At 39.8% G+C, this 25,589-nt stretch overlaps 1 protein-coding gene across 3 annotated transcripts; it reads right to left on the reverse strand.

Annotated features, from left to right (window-relative positions):
• Positions 1 to 1,048: 1,048 nt before the first annotated feature.
• LOC130454048 (zinc finger protein OZF-like) lies at positions 1,049 to 25,357 on the reverse strand. 3 transcript variants are annotated; one of them, XM_056796920.1, is made up of 5 exons: positions 25,214 to 25,357; positions 24,673 to 24,747; positions 10,711 to 10,837; positions 10,331 to 10,426; positions 1,049 to 4,732 (listed from the first exon to the last, which is right to left on the reverse strand). In XM_056796920.1, the coding sequence occupies exons 2-5, from the start codon at positions 24,703 to 24,705 to the stop codon at positions 3,435 to 3,437; spliced, it is 1,554 nt and encodes a 517-aa protein (XP_056652898.1). In that variant the 5' UTR covers positions 24,706 to 24,747; positions 25,214 to 25,357; the 3' UTR covers positions 1,049 to 3,434. The 3 variants fall into 3 exon arrangements, 1 of the variants encoding a protein (XP_056652898.1); XR_008911720.1 differs by lacking the exons at positions 1,049 to 4,732; positions 10,331 to 10,426; positions 10,711 to 10,837 and adding exons at positions 12,947 to 18,073; positions 20,320 to 20,450 and having other exon boundaries at positions 25,214 to 25,295; XR_008911719.1 differs by lacking the exons at positions 1,049 to 4,732; positions 10,331 to 10,426; positions 10,711 to 10,837 and adding an exon at positions 12,947 to 20,450 and having other exon boundaries at positions 25,214 to 25,319.
• Positions 25,358 to 25,589: the final 232 nt, after the last annotated feature.

The raw sequence follows: 25,589 nt of genomic DNA on the forward strand, positions 1-25,589 counted from the left end.
GAGTCAAGTGACTTGCCCAGGGTCACAAAGCTGGGAAATGTCTGAGGCCAGATTTGAACCTAGGACCTCCCATCTCTAGGCCTGGCTCTCAATCCACTGAGCTACCCAGTTGCCCCCGGTACCTGCTAATTTATCAGGATGTTGAATCCCTCAGGTTCCAAATTAAAAAACCCAACACATTGTGGCTGAATACTCTGATCTGGGGACATGCAGAACTTCCCCACAGAACAAGGAAACCTGGGGGTGAGGATGAACCTGCAGCTCACACATTCCAGAAAGCTATAAGGGAACGCTGAGAAACAAAGACTGCCTGTTCCATTGTCCCCAAATGGCGGAAGACCTGACTGATCCATCTCATCCACTCCCTAGAAATAACAACCACTTGTCTCAAGCTTTTGGATAGCAGAAAGCTAAGGAGATGGTGAAACTTCTGTCCAACAATCCCCACAGGTTTCATTTTGTAACGCTTTAAGTATCATCTTCTCAAGAGAGTAAAATAAGAGCTAGTAAGTAACTGTGTCAAGTTTAAGCCACTGGATCAAGGTGAGCTTGAGTCTAATGGGTATTTTGTTTCTTTTGCATTTCTTTTGGGTGGAAGAAAATAAATAACTGTCCTATACCTGGCAGGAGGGGGAAGCATTTTCTCTGCTTCAGAGAAGCTGAATGGGGATGATTAAGTCCTTTATCCACCTAACGAAGGGATCATAGGGAGTAGGTGACTGCTCGCCAATTCTCAACAGCCTCGCAGTAGATGGCACAACACCAGCAAACCTACCTTGGGACATATAATATTCCTGAGCAAGAATCAAAAACTAATATGGCCAGGGAAAAACTCCAACTTTACCAAGAGCTAGAATATGCTCTAGAAATTCAAGGTAAAGCATCTTTGCACAGAGATTTTTGCATCAGAAAAATTTAACTGGGTAGTAAATTAGTGAGTTAAAAATTTCAAATACAAGACAATATAGTTAGTTTAAAGTTAAAAGGCTGGTCTAAAATAAATCATGCAACTGCATGTGGATAAAAAAAAGCACAGATACCAGTCATATTATTTGATAAAGTGGAATTAAAATTGGAAAACATGCCAAGAGACAACTAGAGCACAACATCAGGGGGAAAGAAAGCTAAATAACAAATGTACAGCAACTCCCAATTTACATACATCAAATAATTCATTTAAATTCAGAACAGAGAAATAGAAATACAAGAGACAAAAAGAGAATAACCCGATATCTTAAAATTCTAGTAGCAAAATGTGAGTTAATCATATTTTAAGTTAGTCAAATTCTAGACTTGCAGTGCTTATGAAATAAGTTGAAACGAAAAGATGGAGAAAAACATGAAAAACAAAGAATACCCAATTTAAATATGCTTGTAGCATTCACACTATATATTATAAAGCAGTATACAAAATATTATTTATCAGTAGGCATATAGAAAAGTTCATCAATGGAAGATTGGGGAATCAAGAACTGGGAATAATCAAACATAACAGTAGCATTTAGTATTCAGTAAGTCCAAGGATGACAAAGATGATGGGACAAATATTCCCTGTTCAAAACAAAGTTCTGGGAAAACTGGAGAGTCACGACAGAAATCAGGCTTAGTACAACAGCGGATACCAAATACCAAAATAAGTTTCAAATAGATACTTGGGGTGCTTATAAAAGGTCACATTATAAACAAATTGGAATATGGATGGAAATACCTTTCACAACTAGAAACAGAGATAAGACAAAAGATCAATCAATTGGACTGGGAAAAAGCCATAGCTGCTAGTATAACACTTCAAGGGAACAGACAAGACAAAGCTGAAAGAGATTGCCATACCAGTGGATAAGAGTCCAAAAAGAATCGTAACAGGCTCATAGAATAAGATCAAATTCAATAAGGAAACAATTTACAATCCTACACTTGGATAAAAAGAAACTCTAACCTCACTAGTGTGTGGTAGAAGATTGAATAGAAAAGTTATGAAAAATAATCAAGGGTCTTATTGGGACTGCAAGCTTTGTGTGATGTGGCATTAAAGAGGGGCATCATTTCCAGTAAAAGGGAGATGATTCTAGTGTACTCTGCCTTTGTCAGACCTCATCTGGGATATTGTTTTCAGCTTTTAGCACGAGGATTTAGGAATACTGATGAAGTGGATCTATCCAGAGGTGGGCAATGAGGCAATAGGGAAGGGAATAAACATTTATTAAATACTCACTATGTGTCAGGCACTGTACTAAATGCTTTACAAATATTACCTCATTTGATTCTCAAACAACCTTGAGACATAAGTGCTACTATTATTTGTATTTTATAGTTGAAGAAACTGTTAAGTGACTTGCCCAGCGTCACACATAGCTAAGAAGCATCTCAGGCTGAATTTGAACTCAAGTCTTCTTGACTCCAGACCCAGAGTTCTATCTACTGTTCCACCAAGTTGCACCAACTAGTAGAGCTATGGGTCACATTAAGCTCATTTTGTAAAAATCAGGTGAAAGAAATGGGCATAGGAAGAGAAGACTAAGGGAGAGCAGGAGAGTTGTTTTCAAGTATTTGAAGGATTCCTCATGAGGAGGAGGAAAAAAATGACTTATATTTGGTCCCAGAGGGAAGAAACAGAGGCAACAAATTGAAGCCTAAAGTCAGGAAAAGGCTTCCAACAATGAGAGCTCCACAAAAGTGAAATGGCCTCAAGAGGTGGTGGGCTCCCTCTACTTGGAAAGGGTAAGCTGGAGCGGGAATTCATTCTATTTATGGATTTGGTCTACATGGCAATGGGGGTCACTTCTAATTCTCAGATTCTGACTTTTTAAAGATAATCAATTCTAAAGGAGAAAAATTATTTTGATTACATAAAATGGAAAAATTTTTGCATAAGCAAAATCAATCCAGGTATAAATAGAAAGTTAATAGAGGGTAGGGAAGGGAACTGAAGCAAGCTTGAAGAGAACTGAGACCCAGTGAGAGGAAGGGACTTGTCCAAGTTCACAGAGGTTGAGTTATAGTTGAAATGTGAACCAAGGTTTTCTGATTACAAAGCTATTTCTCTCCAGTATGAATGCTTTCATGTTTAATAAGGTCTCCAGACAACCTGAAAGATTTCTACATATTTATCACAAATGGATTCTCTCTAGAATGAATTCCCTTTTGTGCAAAAAGAAGATCATGCTGAAGAAAAGGTATCCCACACTAGTGGCATATGGATATTATCTCCAATAGAAAATCTCATGTTTAGAAAGATATTCATGCTCTTGCAGGATCATGCACATTCCTTACATTCACAAAGTTTCTTTCCAATATGAGCTCTCTTATGGACAATAAGAGTTCCATGCCCTTTCAAAGCTTTACTGGGATAATTAGATCTAAAGAATTTCTCTTTAGCATGAACTCTCTCAAGCTCAGCAAGGTATCCATACCATCTAAAGAATTTCCCACATACATCATAAAGGTTTCTCTCCACTATGACTTCTTTTATGGGTGGCAAGGTCTCCACTCCACCTAAAAGCTTTCCCACATTCACGACATTCAAAGGGTTTCTCTCCTGTATGAATTCTTTTATGTGCAGTAAGCTTTATACTCCTCCTAAAGCATTTCCCACATTCATTACATTCAAAAGGTTTCTCTCCAGTATGAATCCTCTTATGCACAGTGAGATTACCACTCTGTTGAAAGAATTTCCCACATTCCTTACATTCAAAAGGTTTTTCACCCGTATGAATTCTCTTATGTTTAGTAAGGTATCCAGAACACCTAAAGGATTTCCCACATTCATTACATTCAAAAGGTTTCTCACTGATGTGAATAATCTTATGTTTTGTAAGATAAACAGAACACCTGAAGGATTTCCCACATTCGTTACATTCAAAAGGTTTCTCTTCAGTATGAAGTCTCTTATGTCCAGTAAGGTGTCCAGGCTGTTTAAATGATTTCCCACATTCATTACATTCAAAAGGTTTCTCTCCAGTGTGAATTCTCAAATGTTTAGTAAGGTCACCACGCCATCCAAAAGATTTGCCACATTCATTACATTCAAAGGGTTTCTCACTTGTTGGACATCTCTGATGTTTAGTTAGGTCTTCACACCACCTAATAGACTTCCCATATTCACTGTATTCACAAGGTTTTGTTCCAGTGAGATTTTTCTTATGTTCTCTTAGGTCTTCAGACCAGTTAAAGGATTTCCCACATTCATTATACTGAAAGGGTTTCTGTGCAGCATGAATTACTGGATCATTCACAAAAGATGAGTTCCTGCTAAACACTTTTCCACATCCTAACAATTTTTCTTTAGGTTTTTTCTTTGAATATTGAATAAGGTCTGAATGGCAATGGAATGGCTTTCTGCACTTATGATACTCATAAAACTTTTCCTCAGCTGAGATTCCATTCAGTTTACTTTTATCTGAGCACTGTTTAAAGTTCTTTCCATTCGTATTGCATTTCTGCAGACTTCTCCCAACATGAATTTTGTGTTGGCGAGCCAGGATTGACTCTGGCCCAAAGCCTTTCCCAAAGGTTTTACTTATAGCATTAAAATTAGAAGCTTTTCTGTGGGGGGCTTTCACTTGCTGGGGCTGTGAATTTTCATGTTCGCCAGTCTGTTGCTCTAAGTTACTATTATACTCCCACACTTCTGCAAACTTGGCATCCCCAGGGTTCTGGAATGTCTCTCCCACAGAAATAGGGAACTCTGCAGTTGTCTCTGTTGTTGCACACCTAGTCCCTGGACTAAGGTGCTCTGAAAGAAAGAGTGAAAGTGTGAATATGTGCAGTATTTTCTGTGAGCAATCAGGAAAATGCTTTACAATCACCTTTAAATTCTGAGTCTTCTATAAAAAAAAAAAACCCAATAATCTAAAAAGAATAAGCTATTTATTATTTAAACAGCAAACTTAAGGCTAAGATGTGAAGGATTAACATTTAAACCCAGATGGTCTAAATCATTTTGGTTATCCTAGACCAACTGAATTATATTTCAGAATGCAGAAAAATTAACTGTACATTGCAATAGAGAACCACTGCTGATAATCTTTAGAAAAATGCCTAAAAACAAATAAGCCAATTATGGAAACTATATCTATTAAGCCAAATATCAATCTTGATCAAAACTGTATAAGACAAAAAAATATGTGCTTTGGGTAGTTAGAAAAGAAAATGTTGACCACTAAAATCCATTATGAGTATATTCTGAACTTATTAAAAAAAAGATCCTTTGTCTTAAATTAATACAGTATCTTGGCTGGTGAAGTCACTATTTACACAAATTTCAGCAAAGTATTTGACAAAATCTCCCAAGCTAATTATTTAAAAAGGATAGGGAAATGTGTGACAGACAAAAGTACCAGTAAGTAGTCACTGTTGAAGATAACTTACCCCACACAAGTCTTGGGAGGAACAGTTGGGAATCATGATGGGGGTCTCCAGTGTAATGCTTTAGGACTCTACCATTCCACACATTTATCAGATACCTTCCAAGGTTTTCAAGTGGCTCAAAGCAAACTCAATCTCAGAGCAAAGATATCTTGGATTCAAGTCCTACTTCTGATCCATACGAGCTACATGATTCAAGAACTCTGGGGCCAATCATGTAACCTTAAGTGCTCCAAGTAATTGTCAACCTGAAGGGGTAGGTGGCATTTACTCATTCTAGACTTCCCAGAATGAATAAAATCACAGGTCCTGTGCCTATTCCTACACAAGAACATATGGAAGGCAAGTTTATCAAGATGATATGATGCTGGAGGAGGGGGGAAGAGGACGGGATAGCTAACAATAATAGTTAGCATTTATATAGTGCCTACTGTGTGCCAGGTCCTGTGCTAAGTGCTTTACAAACAGTCTCATTTGATCCTCACAAAATCCCGCAAGGTTTTGATTATCTCATTTCACAAGTTAGGAAACAAGAGGTTAAATGCCTTACCCAGGCTAACACAATTGGTAAGAATCGGAGGTCGGCTTTGAGCTGTGCTGTGTATTCACTGAGCCGCTTCGAGGCAAAATGCAATAGAAGCCTGAAAGTTTCCACTACTAGAAAAATAGGCTGCTCCAAAAAACCAAGCAAAATCTAAGACTGAGCCAGAATCAACACTGCCGTCCGGTTTAGAACCTCATCTGAATTAGTGCAGATGGTGGACCCGACATAAGTTTAATGCGAATGAAATTTCTGTCATATCATGCCGTGGCAATTGAAAGGATGCACACACGCACATCACACACACGCACACGGAGAGAGTCGGGCAGAGAGAGGAGACGAAGATGAAAGAGAGACGTCTTTCTGTGTGCGTATTCCAGAAAGTCCTGATTAAACCACATTTAGAGTTTAGTGTTCAGTTTGAGGAACCATATTTTAAGAGGACCGAAACGGCTTATGACGTGTCCAGGGAGACAGTTGGAAGATAGTGATTCCGTGTCTGGGACCAAAGCAAGCATGCTTAGGGTATGGAAAGCTTGGCAAGAGTCAGGAAGGCCACATGGTCACACGGAAGAGAATGCACTAACTCTGGAGCAGCAGAGGGCAGTATCAGGCTTTGGTTCCCATAAAGGTACTGACACAGCAGAGCCAAGAAGGCCCCTGGCTACGGGAAAGAACACACGCCCAGGAACAGGCGACTGAAGCAGGGTGGGAAGCACAAAGGCAAAGCTCCCAGAAAAGGGCAGACCGGATGCTTCCGAGGGCTGCTCCATGCCTCTGTGGTGTGTCTACCACTCCATCGCTCTGACACAACAGATCACAAAAAACTTTAGTCAGAAGGGACATGGCCCTCTAGTCCGATGAAGACCCCCCCAAGAGAATCCTCACTGTGGCCCCCGATCTTCGGCCAGAGGAAACCACTCCCTCCTGACGCTGCTCATTCCAAATCTTGGGTAGTTCTGTAAGCTTTTGGCTTTTTACTTCTGACAGGAAGCTGACATCTGTCTTTTGCAACCTCCACTCTGTGCTACCGGTTCTGTTCTGAGGCCGAAGAACAGCCGTCCGTCTTTCCTGTGAGAGCCTTTCAAGTACTAGAAGACAGCTCGGATGTGCACCTGAGCCGCCTCTTCTCTAGGCTGCACAGCCTCACTTGCTCTAACTAATACTCGTAGGGCATGAGCTCAAGGTTCCTTGCCCTGCTGGCTGCCCTCTGCAGCTTTCCACGTCATTAGCACAGTGGTCTGGGGAGGGAAGTGCAGAGCAAGACTTTCAACATCTCGCTCTTGAAGCTAAGCCCCTCACTGCTGCTTGAGCCCACATGGGGAAATCAGGTGGCACAGGATAAGAGTGCAGTCAGGAAGACCTGACTGCCTATCCCACCTCAGACACTTATTAGCCCGGTAACCCTGGGCAAGTCAAACTGTTTGCCTCAGTTTCCTCAACTCCAAAATGGGAATGATAATAGCACCTAAACACAATTTTTGAAGGCTCAAGAACTCTGATTAATACAATGACCAATTAGGATTCCAGAAGACTGATGGAGAGTGCTACCAGGGGCAACTGGGTAGCTCAGGGGACAGAGCACCAGGTCTGAAGTTGGGAGGACCTGGGTTCAAATTTTGCCTCAGATACTTCCTCACTGTGACCTCGGGTAACTCTGGTTGTCTAGCCCTTACCACATATATACCTTCAAATCAATGAATATTAATTTTAAGACAAAAAGGTAAAGGTTAAGAAAAAAGAGTGCTACCAACCTCCCAACAGAGGTGATAGACTCAAGATGCAGAAGATAGATATATGCTTACATAGTCAATGTTGCAATTTGTTTTGCTTGACTGTGCAAATTTCTTTCAAGGGTTCTCTCTCTCTCTGTGTCTCTCTTCCAGCGCGGTAGTGGGTGAGGTAGGAAGGAAAAAAATGATTTGAAAAAATGAAAATTTATAAGGAAGACACTTTAACAAGAAAAAAGAAATTATGATAGGAAAAGGAGAAAAAAGTGGGCAATAGGTTTGACATATACCTTGATTTGGGAATAGCAAAATATAAAAGGGTCAAACAAAATAATAGTTAAGAGATCAGACTTCCCTTTGATATGAAAGTAAGCCAAGGAAGGATGAGAAAATGTCAAAGGTTAAGATTCTGAAGATATAAAGAAGGATAGTTTCAACAGAGAGGACAAAAGGAGCTATTTAAAAGGGCTGATCAGAATGAATAAAAATAACCAAATTTTACTACCTACATCACAAGGCTATGAAGCTTTGAGCCTAAAGGGGAAAATGTATATAATGTATTTTATAAACTTTTAAGTGCTTTATAAATATCAAGTACTATTATTGTCACTTCAATGGACAATAACAAATATTGACTGATTTTCAAAAGAAATGAGAATGTAGTCTAAAATCTATAAGCCAATGAATTTGATATTTATTCCTAGAGAATTCTAAAGCATTATAAAGGGATGACTAGTGAAAATCTAGAAAAGGAAGCAGTGATCACAAAAGGCAAGCCAAAATTCCATCATCAAGAACAGCTTGGACTAATTTATTTCTTTTTTCATCATTAAATTGGCAAATCAAGTGAATATCAGTTTCTCATTTCTATTCTTGTGGAAAAGATGAGATGTTGGTTAGGTGGTAGATAACTCAAGTAGGTATACTTGGAACTAGCTGAACAGTCTGTGGAGACTGAGAAATTCCCCAGTGAAGAGCTCAAAGATCCACAAATGGTGATGTGCTATCTACTACTTTTACCAATTAGGCATACGTGCAAGACAGACAAGTTGGCCAATGAAGGAAAGCCAGCTGAACAATAAGTGCCCTGGACGCATATCTGGACTGAAAAGCAACTTGGGATAGCTAGAATTATACACCATGTTGAATGATATTAAATTTTGGGGAATATATGTATGATTTCCTTTCTTGGCAAGGACATTCCTTCAAATAGCATAGTTGGGGGCCCACTTACATTCTCAGAGAACAGCCTGAAGACCTGTGTGGTAAAATGACTTGCTCAAGGTGACCTATGCACCATGGAAAAAAAGAGCCCAGGTTTTCCTCTCAAGACCAACTTTTTACCTAGTGTTCTGTAGTCTATGTGAGACTTCTTAGGGATAAATAGAGCCTTGGTTTTGGTTTTAAAAAGTAAACTTTACATGTATAAACGTTAAATAGCAGGTTCATCAAAAAACAATATGGAAGTATCAATGGGATCAGAGGGAAAAGATCCAAGTAAAAGAATTTGGAAAAGATCCAAGTGTACAAAAATATTTTAGCAGTCCTTTTTGTTATAACCAAATTACAGGAAACAAAGGCGGTGCTCATCAATTATGGCATGAATTATGATATATAAATGTTCTAAGTGGACCCTCCTAGTTAAAAATGTGAAGGGTTGTTTTAGAAAAGGTTCTTTTGAACTTTCATTGTTTTATCTCCTTTATAACCTCCATCTTTTGGAATCCAGGAGTTCCTCCTTCAAGATTCAGCTGAAGAACCAATTTGGTATAGGTGCAAAATCTTTCCTTATCTCTAATTTTCCTTCTCTACAGGCCAGTTAATAGAGTTCTCATATTCAGTTATTTGCATAAATTATGTATCCTACAGAACAATATAAGCTCCTCTGTATGCCCAGAGCCTAGCGTGTAATATGTACTTAATAAGGGCTTCTTGACATGAGTTGAAAACAACTTTGTCTGAGACTGGATAAAATGATGAGCAAAAATGTTCGGAAATATGAAGCAGTGGAAAAAGCACAGGGTTGAGATTTGTACAGGGTTCTGGGCTAGCAGGAAGATCAATGATAAATCAGATAATTTCCAGAGGCAGGCATCCAGGATGGGGCGGGAGCCCTTCAATTTCTGCTAAACAAAGATTCAAGGAAAGGGACAGGTTTGACCTGGAAGAGAAAAGCCTCATGTGGGGATATTCCAATGATCTCCTGGAATGGCAAGTGACACAAAGAACAGAGACTAGACCTATATGCTTGGCTCCTTGGGGCAAAGCTATGAGTGGGAGATGTAAAATAACAAATTTATACTTGATGACAGGAAAAACATTCTAAGACAGCTTTCTAGAAATAGGGCCAATGGGGTGCCATGGGAAGTGAAGGGCTCTATTTCCCTGAAGGTATTTATGCAAAGACCAAACACTTGGCAGCTGGGCTGTAGACTGGATTTTCTTTAAATGGTAACTCCCGAGATCATATTCTATGATCCAGAGGAAACTAGTGTGTTGGTATGCAAACATGTGTATACTAATACTAAATTACTAAATCAAAGACTAAAACTGATCCGTGGTAAGCTTCCTCCTTGGGCCTGGGAAATTTTGAGGAGAGAACTTGGTCAAATATGAACATTTGCCCCTGAATGGCCAGAAGGCAGTCGCTATTCCTTGCAGTGACTCTCATCGGTCTGGTGTTTCTATCACCCACCTGGAAAGGTGCCTCCTAGGACTGATCTCTTGAGAATCCATGATGGTCCTCCTCTCTCCAAATGGAAGATAATACCTGGCTTGTTAACAGCAAGCCCTGCTCAGGGGAAAGAAATGGGAAAGTGCTTTGAATAGTCTCTCTGGGTCCCAGTCTCCTCATCTATAAAATAAGAATTTTGTACTAGATGATCCCTAGGGTTACCTCTACCAAGTCTAAATTTGGGATCTTATGGGCCCCATAACAGAACGTCTAGAATATCCCTGCTCACCAAGCCGGCTGAGCCCACCAAAGCCAGCTGAGCACTGGAGACACACAGTCTCTAGTAAATGAGACCGTGGGGGCACCCTAAGCAAATTTGGAGTCAAAAAAGCTGTCTTTACCCAGAGAGACAAGGTTCCTATAGTTCTCCAGCATCACATCCCTGAACAAGTTCCTTTGAGCAGAGTCCAGTTGTTTCCACTCCTCTGGAGTGAATTCCACAGCCACATCCTTGAAGGTCACTGATTCCTGAAACATCAACACATTTTTCCTTACCCAGGATTTCTCATACATATGGACTTTGGGGGAAGCCAGAAGTTAGCTCCGCGTGTGTGTTTTATATATGTGTGTGTGTATATCTATATCTACATTTATATATATGTATATATATATAAATATATGGAGAGAGAAAAAGACAGAGACAGAGACAGGGAGGAGAGGGAGAGAGACGGAGAGAGACAGAGACAGAGGGAGGAGAAAGAGAGACAGAGGAGAGGGAGAGAGACAAAGAGACGGAGAGACAGAGAGATGGAGACAGAGATGGAGACAGAATGACAGAGACAGAGAGATGGAGACAGAGGGAGGAGAGAAAGACAGAGACAGAGAGAGGAGAGGGAGAGAGGAGAGGGAGAGAGACGGAGACAGAGACAGAGACACAGAGGAAGAGGGAGGAGAGGGAGAGACAGAGAGATGGAGAGAGACAGAGGGAGAGAGGGAGAGGGAGAGAGATAGAGAGAGGGAGATGGAGATAGGGAGTATCTTACTCGACAGTTTGGGGTCTGGAGTATACATCACCTATGCTTTAAAAATTCCCTAGCTTCTTTCAAGACTCGGTCCAAGAATACCTTTAGTAAGACAACTATTCTGAACCAGTATCCCATCCCACTCCCAGGGAAATGAGTTTTTCTTTACCTTGTATATATTTGCCATTTGCTGTGCTCATAAGAGCCGAGCCACATTTGACCAATCAACAGGCATTTATTAGCAACTATGTATCCAGGCAGTAGGAATACAAAGACAGAAGGAAAGAGTTACTTCTCTCACTAGTACAGGAATTTTCAGTGGTATCCCTGGAGGTGGAGACAGTCTATTTTGGGGAGAATTACCTAGATACACCTAAGTATATACAAAATAAATACAGAGGCATTAGTAGTTACACATGATTAGGGGATGGAAATACTTGAGCTTAGTTCTAAAGGAGGTGAGGAATTTTATGAGAGGGGAAGAGAAAGAAAACAATTCTCAAATAAATGGTCAATGAAATAATTTATTGAGGATTAACCATGTGTTTGACTTTCTATTTATCACAGAGCAGGGTTCCATTCATCACAAAATTCACTTAGTTTGGAACCTTAAAAACTTCGAGGGAACATGGCTGTACAATTTGATTTGTTTATGCCTTACCCTTTGAGAAAAATTAAACTGTTAAACTGATGCTACATTTCCAAAACCAAAGGCACTAATAAAGAGAACTCCAGATGCTGTCATAACAGAAATTATAGAAAACAGATATACCAAGACTACAGGAAGAATAAAAACCGCAAGAAAGTAGGCTTTAGAAGCCTGTCTGAAAAGATTGCATGGTAACAGTCCAATGATGGTATTTTTTTTTAATCCTTACTTTTCTAAGTAACAACTTTAAGATAGAAGGGCAAGCAAGGACTAAACAAATGGAGTAAAGTGATTTGCTCAGGGTGACACAGGAAGTAGCTAACGCCAGATCTAAACCCAGGTCTTCCCAACTCCAGGCCTGGTACTCCAACCAATGTGCTACCCAGCTATCCCTTAATGATAAACTGTTGAAGTCCCTGTGTTCCTCAATAAGGGCTTGGAAAACCCCAAGGAACCTAACCTCTCATCTTTTTTTTTTTTAAACCCTTACCTTCCGTCTTAGGGTCAATACTGTGTATTGGCTCCAAGGCAGAAGAGTGGTAAGGGCTAGGCAATGGGGGTCAAGTGACTTGCCCAGGGTCACACAGCTGGGAAGTGTCTGAGGCCAGATTTGAACCTAGGACCTCCCCTCTCTAGGCCTGACTCTCAATCCACTGAGCCACCCAGTTGCCCCCTCTTAATTCTTAAAAAAACTGTTCTTCTTTTCAAATATATTACTATCCATTTCCCAACTCAACAACTCATCCATGGAATAATGAATAAACAGAAAAAATACAGCTCAGCAAGATCAATTCATAATCAAATTCCCAAATATTTGATACCCATTGTTCAAGGGAAAGGAGACCCAAATTTGACCAGAGGTCAAAAGAAATCTTTCCGATTCAGAAGCTTCCTGGGTCCATATAAAGTCTTCTTTGCCTCTGTTGTGACAAAAATCTGCAATAAAGAGAAGCTGAGGCAATAATGTTCAAAGCATATTCAATTTATTAGCAAAGTTAGCAATTGCCAATAAATGGGATCCAAGGTCCTCAGTTGCTAAGGTTACATCTGACAGTCAAGGTAGCTCTTTTAGAGTCAGTGGAAGAACTGATCAGCTCAGTCAACACAATCTTGGGCAACACAGGTGTATCTCACTTCTGAATGATTCCCAACCAGAAATGACATCAGATAGTTACCAGATGGCCTAACCTCTGTAAAGTCCCATGGTTGGCACTTTCTGATTTTGGATTGAATTAGAATTTTTGTGAGTAGAAAATACCCAGGAAAGGGGAAATAATACTCGAGTTGTTTGTACTTGTGGGTATTAAAGTGTGCATGAAGAAACAATAAAAGGATGACTTAGCCAGCAATGTATAACATGATTACTTTGTTGATGGAGGGTGACAGGTTACAATTAGAAGCTTGCAGCCGTAAGCTTAAGTTCAGAGAGAATTCAAGTTCACATACTAAAAAGGAATGACTGATACATAACAATGTGACCATTAACACATAGTAAATTAAATAAACCAATAAAATAATACAAAATAAAGAAGTATCAATTTACAATTCCACAACATCCCCCTTTGATTCAAGGAAGACGTTTCCCATGAATGGCTTTCCACAAACTACATCAATATAATTAGACATGATCGGCATCCCTTAGCACTGGGGGGACTGTGTAGGTATATGAAGTCAAGTTGAGAGGGGAGATTCACATAAACATCATGAAATACAGAAGGCAATCATTACAGCAACAACAACCAAAAAAAACCTTGTGTTAACTGTCTCTGCAGTCATCCTAAGAGAACACACAAGTAGAACATGTAATGTATTTTACAGAAGGCCAGAAGGAAACGTATGCCCTCACCTCCTAGTCAGGAACACATCTTAGAAACCCAAGAATAGGGATCATTCCACAAGGAATTAGCAGCAAGTGAGGGGATCCTATCCCTAAAAATTGCAAAGCTGGACAGGAACAGGTACCCATTATTTGGGGGTGCTTTGGTAGAGCTGGTGACAGACCCAACATCCATAGGTCCAAGGAGCAGATGTCATACCTGACTATAGAAAGTCCAACACCAGATTAATCATTATCCAGTTTTCATGAGAGGCATATGGGCAACAGTGTTAGAACTAATGGCAGTGCCAGAATTTAAAGTCAGGGGGATGTTCTATAGGCTAAAGCCTTACCATGGAGGGCTGGCGCATTGACAGAAATGTTCAGGGGGCATTCCCCTTTGGTACAGAGGCAATGGCGCATGGGGGGGGGGGGGGAGAATGAGGGCGTTGATGAAGTAGTTCCACTGGGTCACTGGAAATTCTTGATGTAGATGAAAAAGTCCAAAGGTAAAGTTGTGGTGCAGTCCTAAGTTGTATAGTGCTTTGGATATGAGGCCACAGATGTTGGTTGTCTTTCCAGATCTGCTTCTCAGATGCCAAGAGCATGCAGGAAGGCTTAATACAAACTCAACACAATTTCTAGTTCATATGGTGAAAAACCTGCCCAAGTCTTATGGTTCTGATTTTATTAACAATGGAGCTACAAGAACATCAAATTAAGAACCCACAATGCACCTGAAACTTCAGAGATTTCAGTTGTTACATACCACTCTGTTTTCTATCTTTACTTAAACCCTTTATATGTTCTTACAAAGACTCTGCAAGGGCCTGAATTGGAAAATGAGTTGTTCTTTCTTTTAATACTTTAAGATAAATACTTCAATTACAAAAATAAATACACCCACTTTACAATTATGGATACAATTTATCAATGCAAGATCACATGTTGAAGTCCTTAATGCAATTTTGAAAACTATCTTTGTCACATTTCCCTCTTACTTCCTCCTTATGAGGATATAATTCTTATAGTCTATACATGAATATAACTACAAGCCAGATGCGAATCATCTTTCTATAATTCAGATGTTTTGCTAATAACTAATTACCTGCCATAAATCTCTAGAATGTGGTTCCATTTTATAAGCTGAAGTGTTTCACTCCCAGCACTTGTTACAGAAATTTGCTATGAAAGGAAAAGGAGGGACATGGATATGATAGTGGGAAGTTATAACAAGGGGAAAAGACAGTTTTATTTTGATTCCAGGCCAGAGCAATAGTTAATAGCCAATCATGCCAGAGGTCCACATTATTCAAAGGCTACCAAAAGCCAGGCTCAAATAGGTGGGAATATTTCCTCTTCAGAAAGGAAGTAGTTTAATGGGAAACCAAGTCAAGAGGATCCTACCTTCAACGTTGCAAGGTCGTCCCCTTGACTTTCTCCCAAAGGCAAACATCCACCTGTAGCAGTCCTCACACTGCAGAATATGGCAGCCCTTAGAATGGTGGATTAATAGGTTTGTGATCTTAACAGCACACCTGAAATCAAAACTCAGAACTCTATCAAATTAAAGTCCCAAAGATTTTACCTTAAATAGCAAAACTCTGTGAAGCATATATTAGGGTAAGATATAATTATTCTGTTTTATGTGCCAATAACGATCAACAGCATTGGTTTCAAATCATATAATATCCATTAATAGATAAAGTTTCCTATATTCAATATAGTGGCTAAAGGAAAAATTTCATCACAATAAGTGATATATTTTAATATTTAGTATATAACTCTCTATTTAGATAAAGATAAGGGAATAGGGTTGATAAAATCTTAGGACTTCACTATTCAAACAGCAAGTTACCATGATTATCTTGTACAAAGGCAATGTAACCCACTGAATATGTAGGAATTTTAATAATTTTGCTATTTTTTAGAAGTCCAATTTATGAGATACAAAACTAATTTAGTCAAATGACATTAATTCAGGCAATTAAAAGTAAACATTGTTAGACATGTGCAACATGAAGACCTCTCACGGGGTCTACAAGAGACACTAACTTTACTCAAACACAGTTACAAATTCAGATCATGGCTCTGGCTTGAAGGCTCTCAGACTTCTCATTCAATTATAATAATTTTATACTTCAGGAGTAAAAAGTACCTCTAATACAATTTTCAAACACTGTTACCACATTCATCTCAACAGCTTAATAGAGAAGGGGCTTCTCTGTGCCCACGTCACAATACATTAGAAAATTTCATATAACGGCATATATTTAAAAGCAGAGTTGACTCATTAAAAGAGAAATTCCCCTTTTAATTATATTTCTGATACAAGTTTCCCAGATTTCACAATATACAAAAAACAGAAGCCTAAACAACACAATGAGTTTTTATCTCAAGTCAAATTACAGCATGTCATGACACAATAGCAACAGCCAACACAGACAATGCACATTATGTCAAGTACTTTACAATCATTTTATTTTTCCAACTACCATGGGGTGCTGGTGGTGTTACTATTTATTCATAAAGAGAAAATTGAGGTAATGTAGGCAATTCACCTAAATAAAGTCACATAACTAATAAACTCCTGAAGCTGGATTTTAATTCATATTTATTTGAATCATGCATTTGTATGGAATATTGAATTCAGTAAGTTTATTTGCTAAGAAATTCACTGATTTACCACAACTACAATTTAGTTTCAGTACAAAATTCCAGCCAGAACAAACCTAGATTTATAATCTCCAATAATAATATTTAACTCTCAATTTTCCTGAGAGCCCATTGATTTCAGGAAGCTTATGCTTTCATTCTACAAAACTAACTGCTTTAGACATAACCACACAAACTAAAAAGTGATAGTGTGACAACAATTGCTGAGAATCGAGCAAAACAATTAAATGGAAATTAAACAATATTATCTTTTAATGATGTATATTAGTACATTTATGCAAATTCTCTCATGTTAAAAAAAACACACATCAATTTCACTAGCTCCTTGATAGGGAAGCAGATTGTAATTTTCTCTGAGCCAATTAAATCTGCCTCATTATCAAATGCTCAACAGTGATTAGTATTAGAACAATTCTTTGATTATGAAGTATCTGCACTCACAATTTTGGCTTCAAGAATCAATCTGTGAGGCACGTAAATGGCTCAGTGGAGAGAGAGCCAGACCTGGAGATGGGAGGTACTGGGTTCAAATTTGGCCTCAGCCACCTCCCACCGATATGGCCCATGACAAGTCACACTTTACCCCAATCCCTTACCCTTACAAATCTTCTGCCTTGGAATCAAACAGTTAGTGCAATTGGTACTGATTCTAAAACAGAAGGGAAGGGTTAAAAAAATTAATCTCTGTCTGATGGAAACCATAATTTTCCCAAGGCTTCCAAGTGTAACCCCTTTTCTCTATTTTCTTCCAAATGGCTAAAAAAGTCATATTGATTTTTTAAATCTAATCTATCTTTTCCTTTATGGAGTACCAGGATTTGTGTTTTGAATTTCAAAATTCTTTGTACGTTGTAAATTAATCTCCAAATGATGAAAATTTGTTTTAAATTGTGAGCTTCCTAATTTTATCTCATAAAATGTGTTTCAAAACGGAGGAGAATTAGGCAAGAATGACCTGAAATAATTTGCAAATTTTGTTCTGCTTTCTCAAAACTTCAAATTTTGCTATGCCTTTTAATTTGGTCTTTTGTAATTTGAGTACTCTATTAACTCCTTTGTTTAATTCTACCCTGAGTAACCCTAGAATATTATTTCAGTATTTATTATAGATTCACAGCATGTCTAACTAACCTAATAGATTTCTGTTGTATCACTCAGGGAAGAACATTAAATTTTACTTACTTTTCAGTTGCTTCCTCATTTTAAAACAAGTTTTCTTCTCTCCATGGTCAAACTGCAAACTGCAAACACTTTGGAATTCACTAGTTGCAGTTTTCTTTTCTCTAATCAGTAAATTGGTCACTCTCCAGAGAAAAAGTGATATAAGCAAATTTTATAGAAATAAAAAATTTTAACCGCAGTTTGGAAAATTATAATAAAGAAAATTAATTTTGGTCTCTAATTAGGATATAATGCCACAAATTCCTGCAGATTGGGGGGGAAAAAAAAGATTCCTCCCTTCTTATCTGTGTCTCTTGTCTACCTCCCTGAGGCTGGAGGGAGCCAGAAAGGCAGAGAGAGGAACTTTCCTTTTTGAGGGCTTTTCAAGGTTCTGTAGAAAGTGTTTATTCTCTATACCATTCTCCTTTTGGATGATCAGACTGTAAAGAAAGAGTTAGTTTAATTATCAAGACAAAAACACAGAAAAACAAATAGATGTACTTGCCAGCAATGTTATTTCCCTCTTTTAGTTTAACCAAAAAGCCAGTGAGCATGGTTTTACTGACTGTAATCACAAAGTCTTTAGTAACTGAAAGTCTCTTCTTTGGACCGGATCAGGAACATATCAAGATTTTAATATGTTTTAAGACCAATCATTACATAATTTAAGACCTCTATTTTAAATAATTCCCTTTTGAATTCTAACTGTAGAACCAATAATTAAACTGATAGGGATGAAGTTCTCCCATTCACAGATTTAATTTGCCAGGATACAAAAACACAGATGACAAAGACAGATGGGCTATCTCGTGACAGCTCTCTGGTATAAAGGAGTCCCTCCTGAGAGGACATAGGTTACCCAATTGACTCCTGCTTCCTGTAGAAGTGGAGGAGAGTGTCATACTCCCCCACTACGGGTGTAGCTGGGCATAGTCTATTACTGACAGCTACCTAATAAGGCTAATAATTAACCAATAATTCATTTGATAGGAGTGAGATCTTTCAGCAGTCTCAAGTTTTGTAATATGCAATAATCTAAGATGCCAGTTCTAGGTCAAAATAGCTTCTAAACTGAATTTCTAGCAGTCTTGGACTGGGTTCACATAATTTAACAGCAGGTGTCTTCACCATTCCTGGCTGTACCAGTAACCTACTTGGAGCCCAGGATTTAAGGGTTCCCTGGGGAACACTAATACTGTCCCTATTGTTCCCCATGAAGGGGTATTAAATGGGAATCCTGGCTGCTACAGCCATGAATGACCCGAAGTGGGGTGCCTCTTGCCTGAAGAAGACAAGTAGACTTCTATGGGGTGTTTTCTACTCGCCCCAGTCAAGACAAGGAATGCAAGGATTCTTTGAACAGACATTTGTCTCAAGCTACTGCACTCTTCCCCTTTGGCCAGGCTATTTGGAGATTTTATCATTTCGTAGCTCTTCGTGAATTTTTGCAGTCCAGTTTCAAATTAAGAAGACTTGTGTAATTACATAGATATAGTTCTTAGGATCTCCCTTCAGAAAGAGAGGAAAACCTCCAGCAAGGAGTTTATTCCCAAGGAGTCCCTGTCCAAGGCAGTTGTGTCCCTTGCTCTCTTCTATGGCTCAGTTCCCCTGGCTAAGCAGCTGCAGCTTGCCTTCAGGGTCTTAATCAGTGACCTTGTCCTTGGCTCATGGATCTAACTGGGAGTCCCTTTTGGCAGTCCACGGCATTCTAACTGGTAGCCCTTGCTCTCAAGACAGTTATCACAGCACCATGTTCAAGTGAGTTTCAGGATGGCCGCTACCATTTGTAGTGCCAAGAGAGGTAGCCAGCTTAAGCCCGGGGTCCAACAGTATAAGGGGGACCCAGGGACTGACTTTATTTGCAGCAACTAAATACAGGCAGTTCTTGCTTTGTGTACATTTTCATTATGCAAATTTGACCTTATGGGAAGAATCATCACCAGTGATAAAGGTTTGGTGGGGCAGGTAGGGAAGGAGTAGCATACTTCTATATCTTATTAGATAGTAATTATAACTTTATCTTTCAATTCATAATAGTTTGTTTTCATAGATAGTGTTTACCGCGCCTTAGTAGGCTTTATTAGGTGCATAAAGGAATCATTCTGCATATGCCTTTAGGCTAAGTGAAATGGGTGGTTGGAATAAACTCTCACCTCATTCCCATCATATAAAATTACTTTGGGTAAAGATCTGTGGAAAGGTGGTCCACTTCAGTAAAGCCAGAACTGTCTGCATGATGAATTGAAACTGAAAGAATTTTATCAGCTGAAAAACTATTTTACTTTGGCCAAATGGAACCAAAAAAGGAAGTCGCCAGTGCTACAAATTTTGTTTCTAACTTCACTTCTTTTCCTGAGAGATTTGTTTCAAATTTGCGACCTTTCTGCAAAGTTAGTATACACAATTTTCTGGAAGGAAATCATTTCAAGGTCTGCCTTATTGCCGATTTAACTCTACCTGTATAATAACTGTCTAAGTGTTCCAAAGACTTGCCTAGGTGCAGGAGAAACTTCTCTATCTGTAAGAGAGATTCCTTTGCTTTCTGAAGAAGTAATTCTTCTTCCCCTTCACGCAGGAGAGACTGCTCTATCTGCAACAGGGATTGTTCTACTTGCACCAAAGACTGCTCTACATAAGACAAAAAATTTCCATTTTGTTGATAAGGATCTCCCATTTAGGAGCTTACCTTGCCTCGGAAGAATTTGGGTTAGGCCCGAGGGGGAGTCCGTCCTCCGGGGCAGTCTTTTGAGAAGAGTTCTTCTGAGAGGCAGTCCCGGGGGCTGGAGGCCCTTACTCGGGTTCCATCTGGATCACCAACTGTCGCGATAAAGAGAAACTGAGGCAATAAAGTTCCAAGCACATTCAATTTATTAGCAAAGCTAGCAATTGCCAATAAATAGGATTCAAGGCTCCTCAGTAACCAAGGATGCATCTGACATCCAAGGTAGCTCTCTTAGAGTCAGTAAAGAGGAACTCATCAGCCTATACAATCCTGGGACACAGAGGCGTATCTCATTTCTGATTGGTTGGTGCTAAGGTTACTAACTACAATTACATCAGATAATTACCAGGTGACCTAACACCTAGATCAACATCCTCTGGGAAAATCCCATGGCTGGCATTTTCTAAGGAAGGACATGGATTTTGAAGTTTGGTTGACACCTTCTGAGAAACCATGAACTAAAACTCAGGGTGTTTTCTTGGATGCCAGGAAGACTGTAGAAGAGGGTCAAGGTGTTTGTCCTTGTGGTTACTAAAATATAGAAGAGGCATGTTAAAAGAGTTTTTTTATTCTCTCCCTCTGTCTCTTAAAGAGGCAGGAGCAGAAAGATCTCTCGAGAAGAGCCACCTACGCGGTAAGAGCAGGCGCCAGTTGTAGGCTGTCAGTTGATAACAGTTAGGAGTGAGTGGCTGACAGTTGGCAGTGAGTTGTGGGCAGTTGGAAAGGGCTTTGGTCTCTGGGTTCCCTGGAGAGGAGCAGTCTTAGTCTCTGAGACTGGCAGTTTTTTGAGTAATTGACAGTTGGAGATAGAGAAAACGGATTTAAGGCCTTAACAGGTAATATGAGGATGGCTTAGATAGCAATACAAAATATGATCGGTGGATGATGGCTTGGGTTACAAATAGGGAGCTTGCAGCTCTAGGCTTAAATTCAGAGAGAATTCAAGTTTACATACTAAGAAAGAGTAACTGATATTTAGCAACTGGATCATTAATATATAGTAACTTGATTAAATCTTAATAAGATACTACAAAATAAAGTGGAGTAACAATTTTCAATTCCACACCTCCCTCAGGAACAAAGTCCATTGTAATCCACCAAGCTCCCTGTACAATCCATACTCTTCTTGTGAAGGGATAGAGACGAATAGGCCTAAACCACCTACATACACCAGACTATCTATCTGGGGGTAAAAATCCTCTGAAGAAATTCTCTACCAAAACAACTTGTCATTTAAATAAGTCCAAGGTAACAGGAGCCAATGACAAGCCACAGATAGTATCTTTCTCTTGATGGAGTCAATAATCTGGAAAACTGTCAGCCTTAATCCCAACTCTGAGTCATGTGTATAAGAAAGGACACTGATTGGGTTAACATGCATTCTTGGGTATTTTGTGATCCCCCAGTGTAAACATAAAATAAAGACCAATAAAGAAGCAATGGGGATGGGGGGGAGAGACATAGGGAGCCAGAAACAAGTTTGGGCCTGACACTCAGATGAATCCTATCCAGGCCCCAGGCTTTGGGGAAAAATCTGGGCGTACTGATTTCAAGAAGCCAAATCAGAGTCCTTAGAGCAAAATATCCTCCCCACTGACTTTTTGCCAGGAAAGAGGGGACAGTAGAACCTTTATAGACAGCATCACATGATTAAAAAGGTCCCCAAATGGACATTATTGCTGGGGGAGAAACTGACCCTAAACTATGGGGATTGACCTCTGGAAAATAAAGAGAGTGCTATAGTCACTCTGTGCCTCCTCATTCTAGGGCACTCTGGCTCCCTTGTTATATCTACTATTCATTCTCTCTTTACCTTCTTCTCTCATTGGTACGATGTGTTTCAGGCTATGCCTCCCCCTCTCTGTCTTTCTTACTTTCTAGCTCCCCTGGTTACAGTTGTGTCTTCAGTTGTGTTATTGGAATTCTCATTCATACACAGAAGAAGTATAATGTCAGACAAAACAGGGATGCCTGATGTTCTATATCATAGCTGATGGATGGAGCTCTAAGACTTACTACAGAACTGATGGCAAAGCTTTGCTTCTTCCCTCTATTCATACTACTAAGGAATTACCAACTTCTCATACCTTGTTACCATATTTAAAATCCCTTTAGTTTGATACCCTGCAACTGTGAGATTTGTAGTAAGAATACTGTCCCAGGCAAGAGTGTGTATGTAGCCAAGTTAAGAATTTAGACCCAAGATAGTAGTGAGTAATAATTTTAAGGGTGTATATTACTTACTATAAGGATGTGACTGATTACACATTATACTATTCTTTATAACAAATTCATTTGTGTAGAAATGCAGCAAGCCCTGAGAGAAACTGGGAGTTCCTCAGAAATGGGGACTGGAAAGTACTAGGTCAAGAATAACTTGTAAAGAGGTAGATCAAAGCATCCTGACCTGTCCATGACCCCTTTAAGTTTTACTCCGTACTCTGTCAGTTCCTCTTTTTGTCTTTAAAAATCTGTCAGTGTTGATGATTAGGGACTTCAGCTTCATCTGGGAAATCTGCAGATCTCTGGCTTGTTTGCTTTGTCCACCAAATAGTCAGAATGCTCAGAGAGTACTTTGCCTGGTCTTTTTTTTTCCAGTCTTCATCCTTGCCACCAATATACCAATATACCCATTCTCAAGAATCACTCTTGCCTGTCTAGGTAACTTTAGCACCTTAGTCTTATTTTTTATCCTGCCATCCATCCTTAATGAAATCAACATCTATAATTTGTAGCACTAAAAAAACAAAAATGCATCATGAACATCTCTCTCATTTACCCCACTAATCCATAACCAATCATCAGTCAGACAAAAGATCTTAAACTGTGAGGCGTCATTTCCCACCCTAACACCTTTATTGATTAGATATTTCATTCTCATTGTTCTGCCTCCTTACTGATACCTTGATTCTCTTGCCAGCACCCACAATTCACAAAAAAGCCCCCAAACCATCAATTGCTTCCTAATTGTGCCTTATTTCCTCTAGAGCTTGATCTCCTTTGATAGTACTTAAAAGATGTTGCCCAAATCCTCAGTATACTTGAATTTCCACAATGCCAGGCTCATCATTCTGCAACTCGATCTTTCCTTCTGACTGTTTTAATAATTATTAAAATTAATGTTTATATAGGACTTACTAGGTGGCAGGCACTGTGCTAAGAACTTTACAATTATTATTTTATTTGATCCTTACAACAACTCTGGGTTATCCCCATTTTACAGTTGAGGAAACTGAGGCAGATCAGTCCTACAACCAGTAAACATCTGGGGTCGGATTTTAATTCAGGTCTTCCTGATTCTAGGACTGGTACTCTATCCATTACCCATCAAGATGTTTTAATTCATTCCTGGTTCTAGAGAGAAAAAAACAAAAAGGAAAAGGAGGAAGACAGACCAAAAAGACCTCATCAGACTAAGAATTCAAGCTAATGCCTTCCTCTTTTGGTGCCTACATTATGGTAACTTGCTTCTAGGCTTTCATTTAAATCTTAGCAGGGTTCTGTCTTCCTCAAAGGCCCCAACCCAGACATTCTTCTGATGACTAACATATATCATCTCAGTATTTTTCTTCTCTATACATTCCTTTCTTAGTCTACTGAAATTTACTTTCTGTCCATAACCCTTCAAAGAAACTTGCCTTTTTTCAACTTAGACTAAAAATTTCCCCCTAAAACTTTTTTTTCTAGATTAGGAATTTCTGCTTCCAATGACAAAACACAGTCTGTTCTTTACAGAGATACAAATTCAATGACTTCGGTTTTCTTTAAGGTTTATCACCTGAGCCCACTCGAATTCCTGTCCTCTTACTTCCTAATGGGAACTGACTACCATCATCTGCCCACACAAGTTCCCATAGTTGACATTTTAACACCTGCCTCTCCAATTAGCCTAACCCTATCTCTCCCTGAGACCCAGGCAAAGAAACCTTCCAGAATCTTCTTGTTCCTTTGAGCCTTCCACCAGTTTTCTCCTTTAAACTGATACAGTATGATTGCCTCTATCTGCTCCTTTTAGCACTCCAGAAACAACAGGAGGAAATGCACAAGTATTGCTCATTCTTGGTCTAGTTTACAAAATGTGATTTGAAATGTAAAGGAAAGAACTGTCTTCCCTCAGTGCAGCTGGTTCACTACTGAGCACCTGGCAGACATCTTGGTTAATGAGTTTGCTGGGGAGTAGAGCAAAAGGAAGCTGGCATATAGAGAGCATATACTCTGTGGAATGCATCCCTATCCGAATGACCCAGTTTCCAAAATATGGGAAAGAAGTGGATCTGCGCTCTTAAAATCTAGGTTTGTGGAGAAACTCCAACTCACCTGAAAATTGGCTAGATGGATGACAGGGACCATTCCCTTCCCCTTTTGGAAAACCAGACTTCTCTGTTGGCAGATCTGGGAGGGAGAGATCAAGCATGAACAAGACCAGCATTTCCTGGTACCTCCCAGCACCAGGAAGAATTCATCGGACCGTGGAGCTGGAGGGCACCAGAGAACAGAACATCACCCAGCTCAAACACTGACATTTGGCCAAAGGAGGAATTACGAGATTGGCCCAGGGTCAGAGAGGCGGGCAGGACGAACGAAAGCCCGGGGCCTCCGGTCCTGGGACTAGGAAGGCTGAGAGAGGTCGAGCTCGGCCCGGTGACCCCCTCCTTTCTCCCTCTTCCTTCCCCGAGGTAGGGGCAAGCCCCGGGGATGAAGGCGGGGCAAGGGGCGACACCCGAGAAGGAAAAGAAGCGCGCGGCGGGGGGAATAGAATAGGTAGAAGAGGGTGTGGCCTAGAAGGAGGTCTCCGCGAACCAGACTCGGACCACGGAAAGCGCAGGGAGAAGGAGGGGACCCTTTGAGGATTACTCACCCCGCCGAATTAAGTGGCCAGAGGCTACGCACCGGAGCAAACCGACAAGTACGGCAGCGTATGGCTTTACCAGAACGCTTCCGGTTCCGGGGCGTCTCTGGGCTACCAGCCAGTCACGTCGAGAGAACAGGCCTATGGCTTCGCTTGGACTTCTGGGAAATGTGGTTCTGAATCCCCGGAGCGGGAGCTGGTGGATGGTGAATGCGCAGGTGTAGGACTGGGAGTAGAGAGAGAATTCCTGCAAAAGGGGCGGCTGTGCCACAGTGGGGAGCGAGTGGGCTGCTCTGGCTTCTGGCCGAGTTCGACCTCTGTAGATGTTACATATATTTATGTATATTTTAAATATACTTTTTAAATTGAAATTTATTTAATTATA

This window comes from Monodelphis domestica, chromosome 4 (genome assembly GCF_027887165.1).
Source record: "Monodelphis domestica isolate mMonDom1 chromosome 4, mMonDom1.pri, whole genome shotgun sequence".
NCBI classification, from domain to species: Eukaryota; Metazoa; Chordata; class Mammalia; order Didelphimorphia; family Didelphidae; genus Monodelphis; species Monodelphis domestica.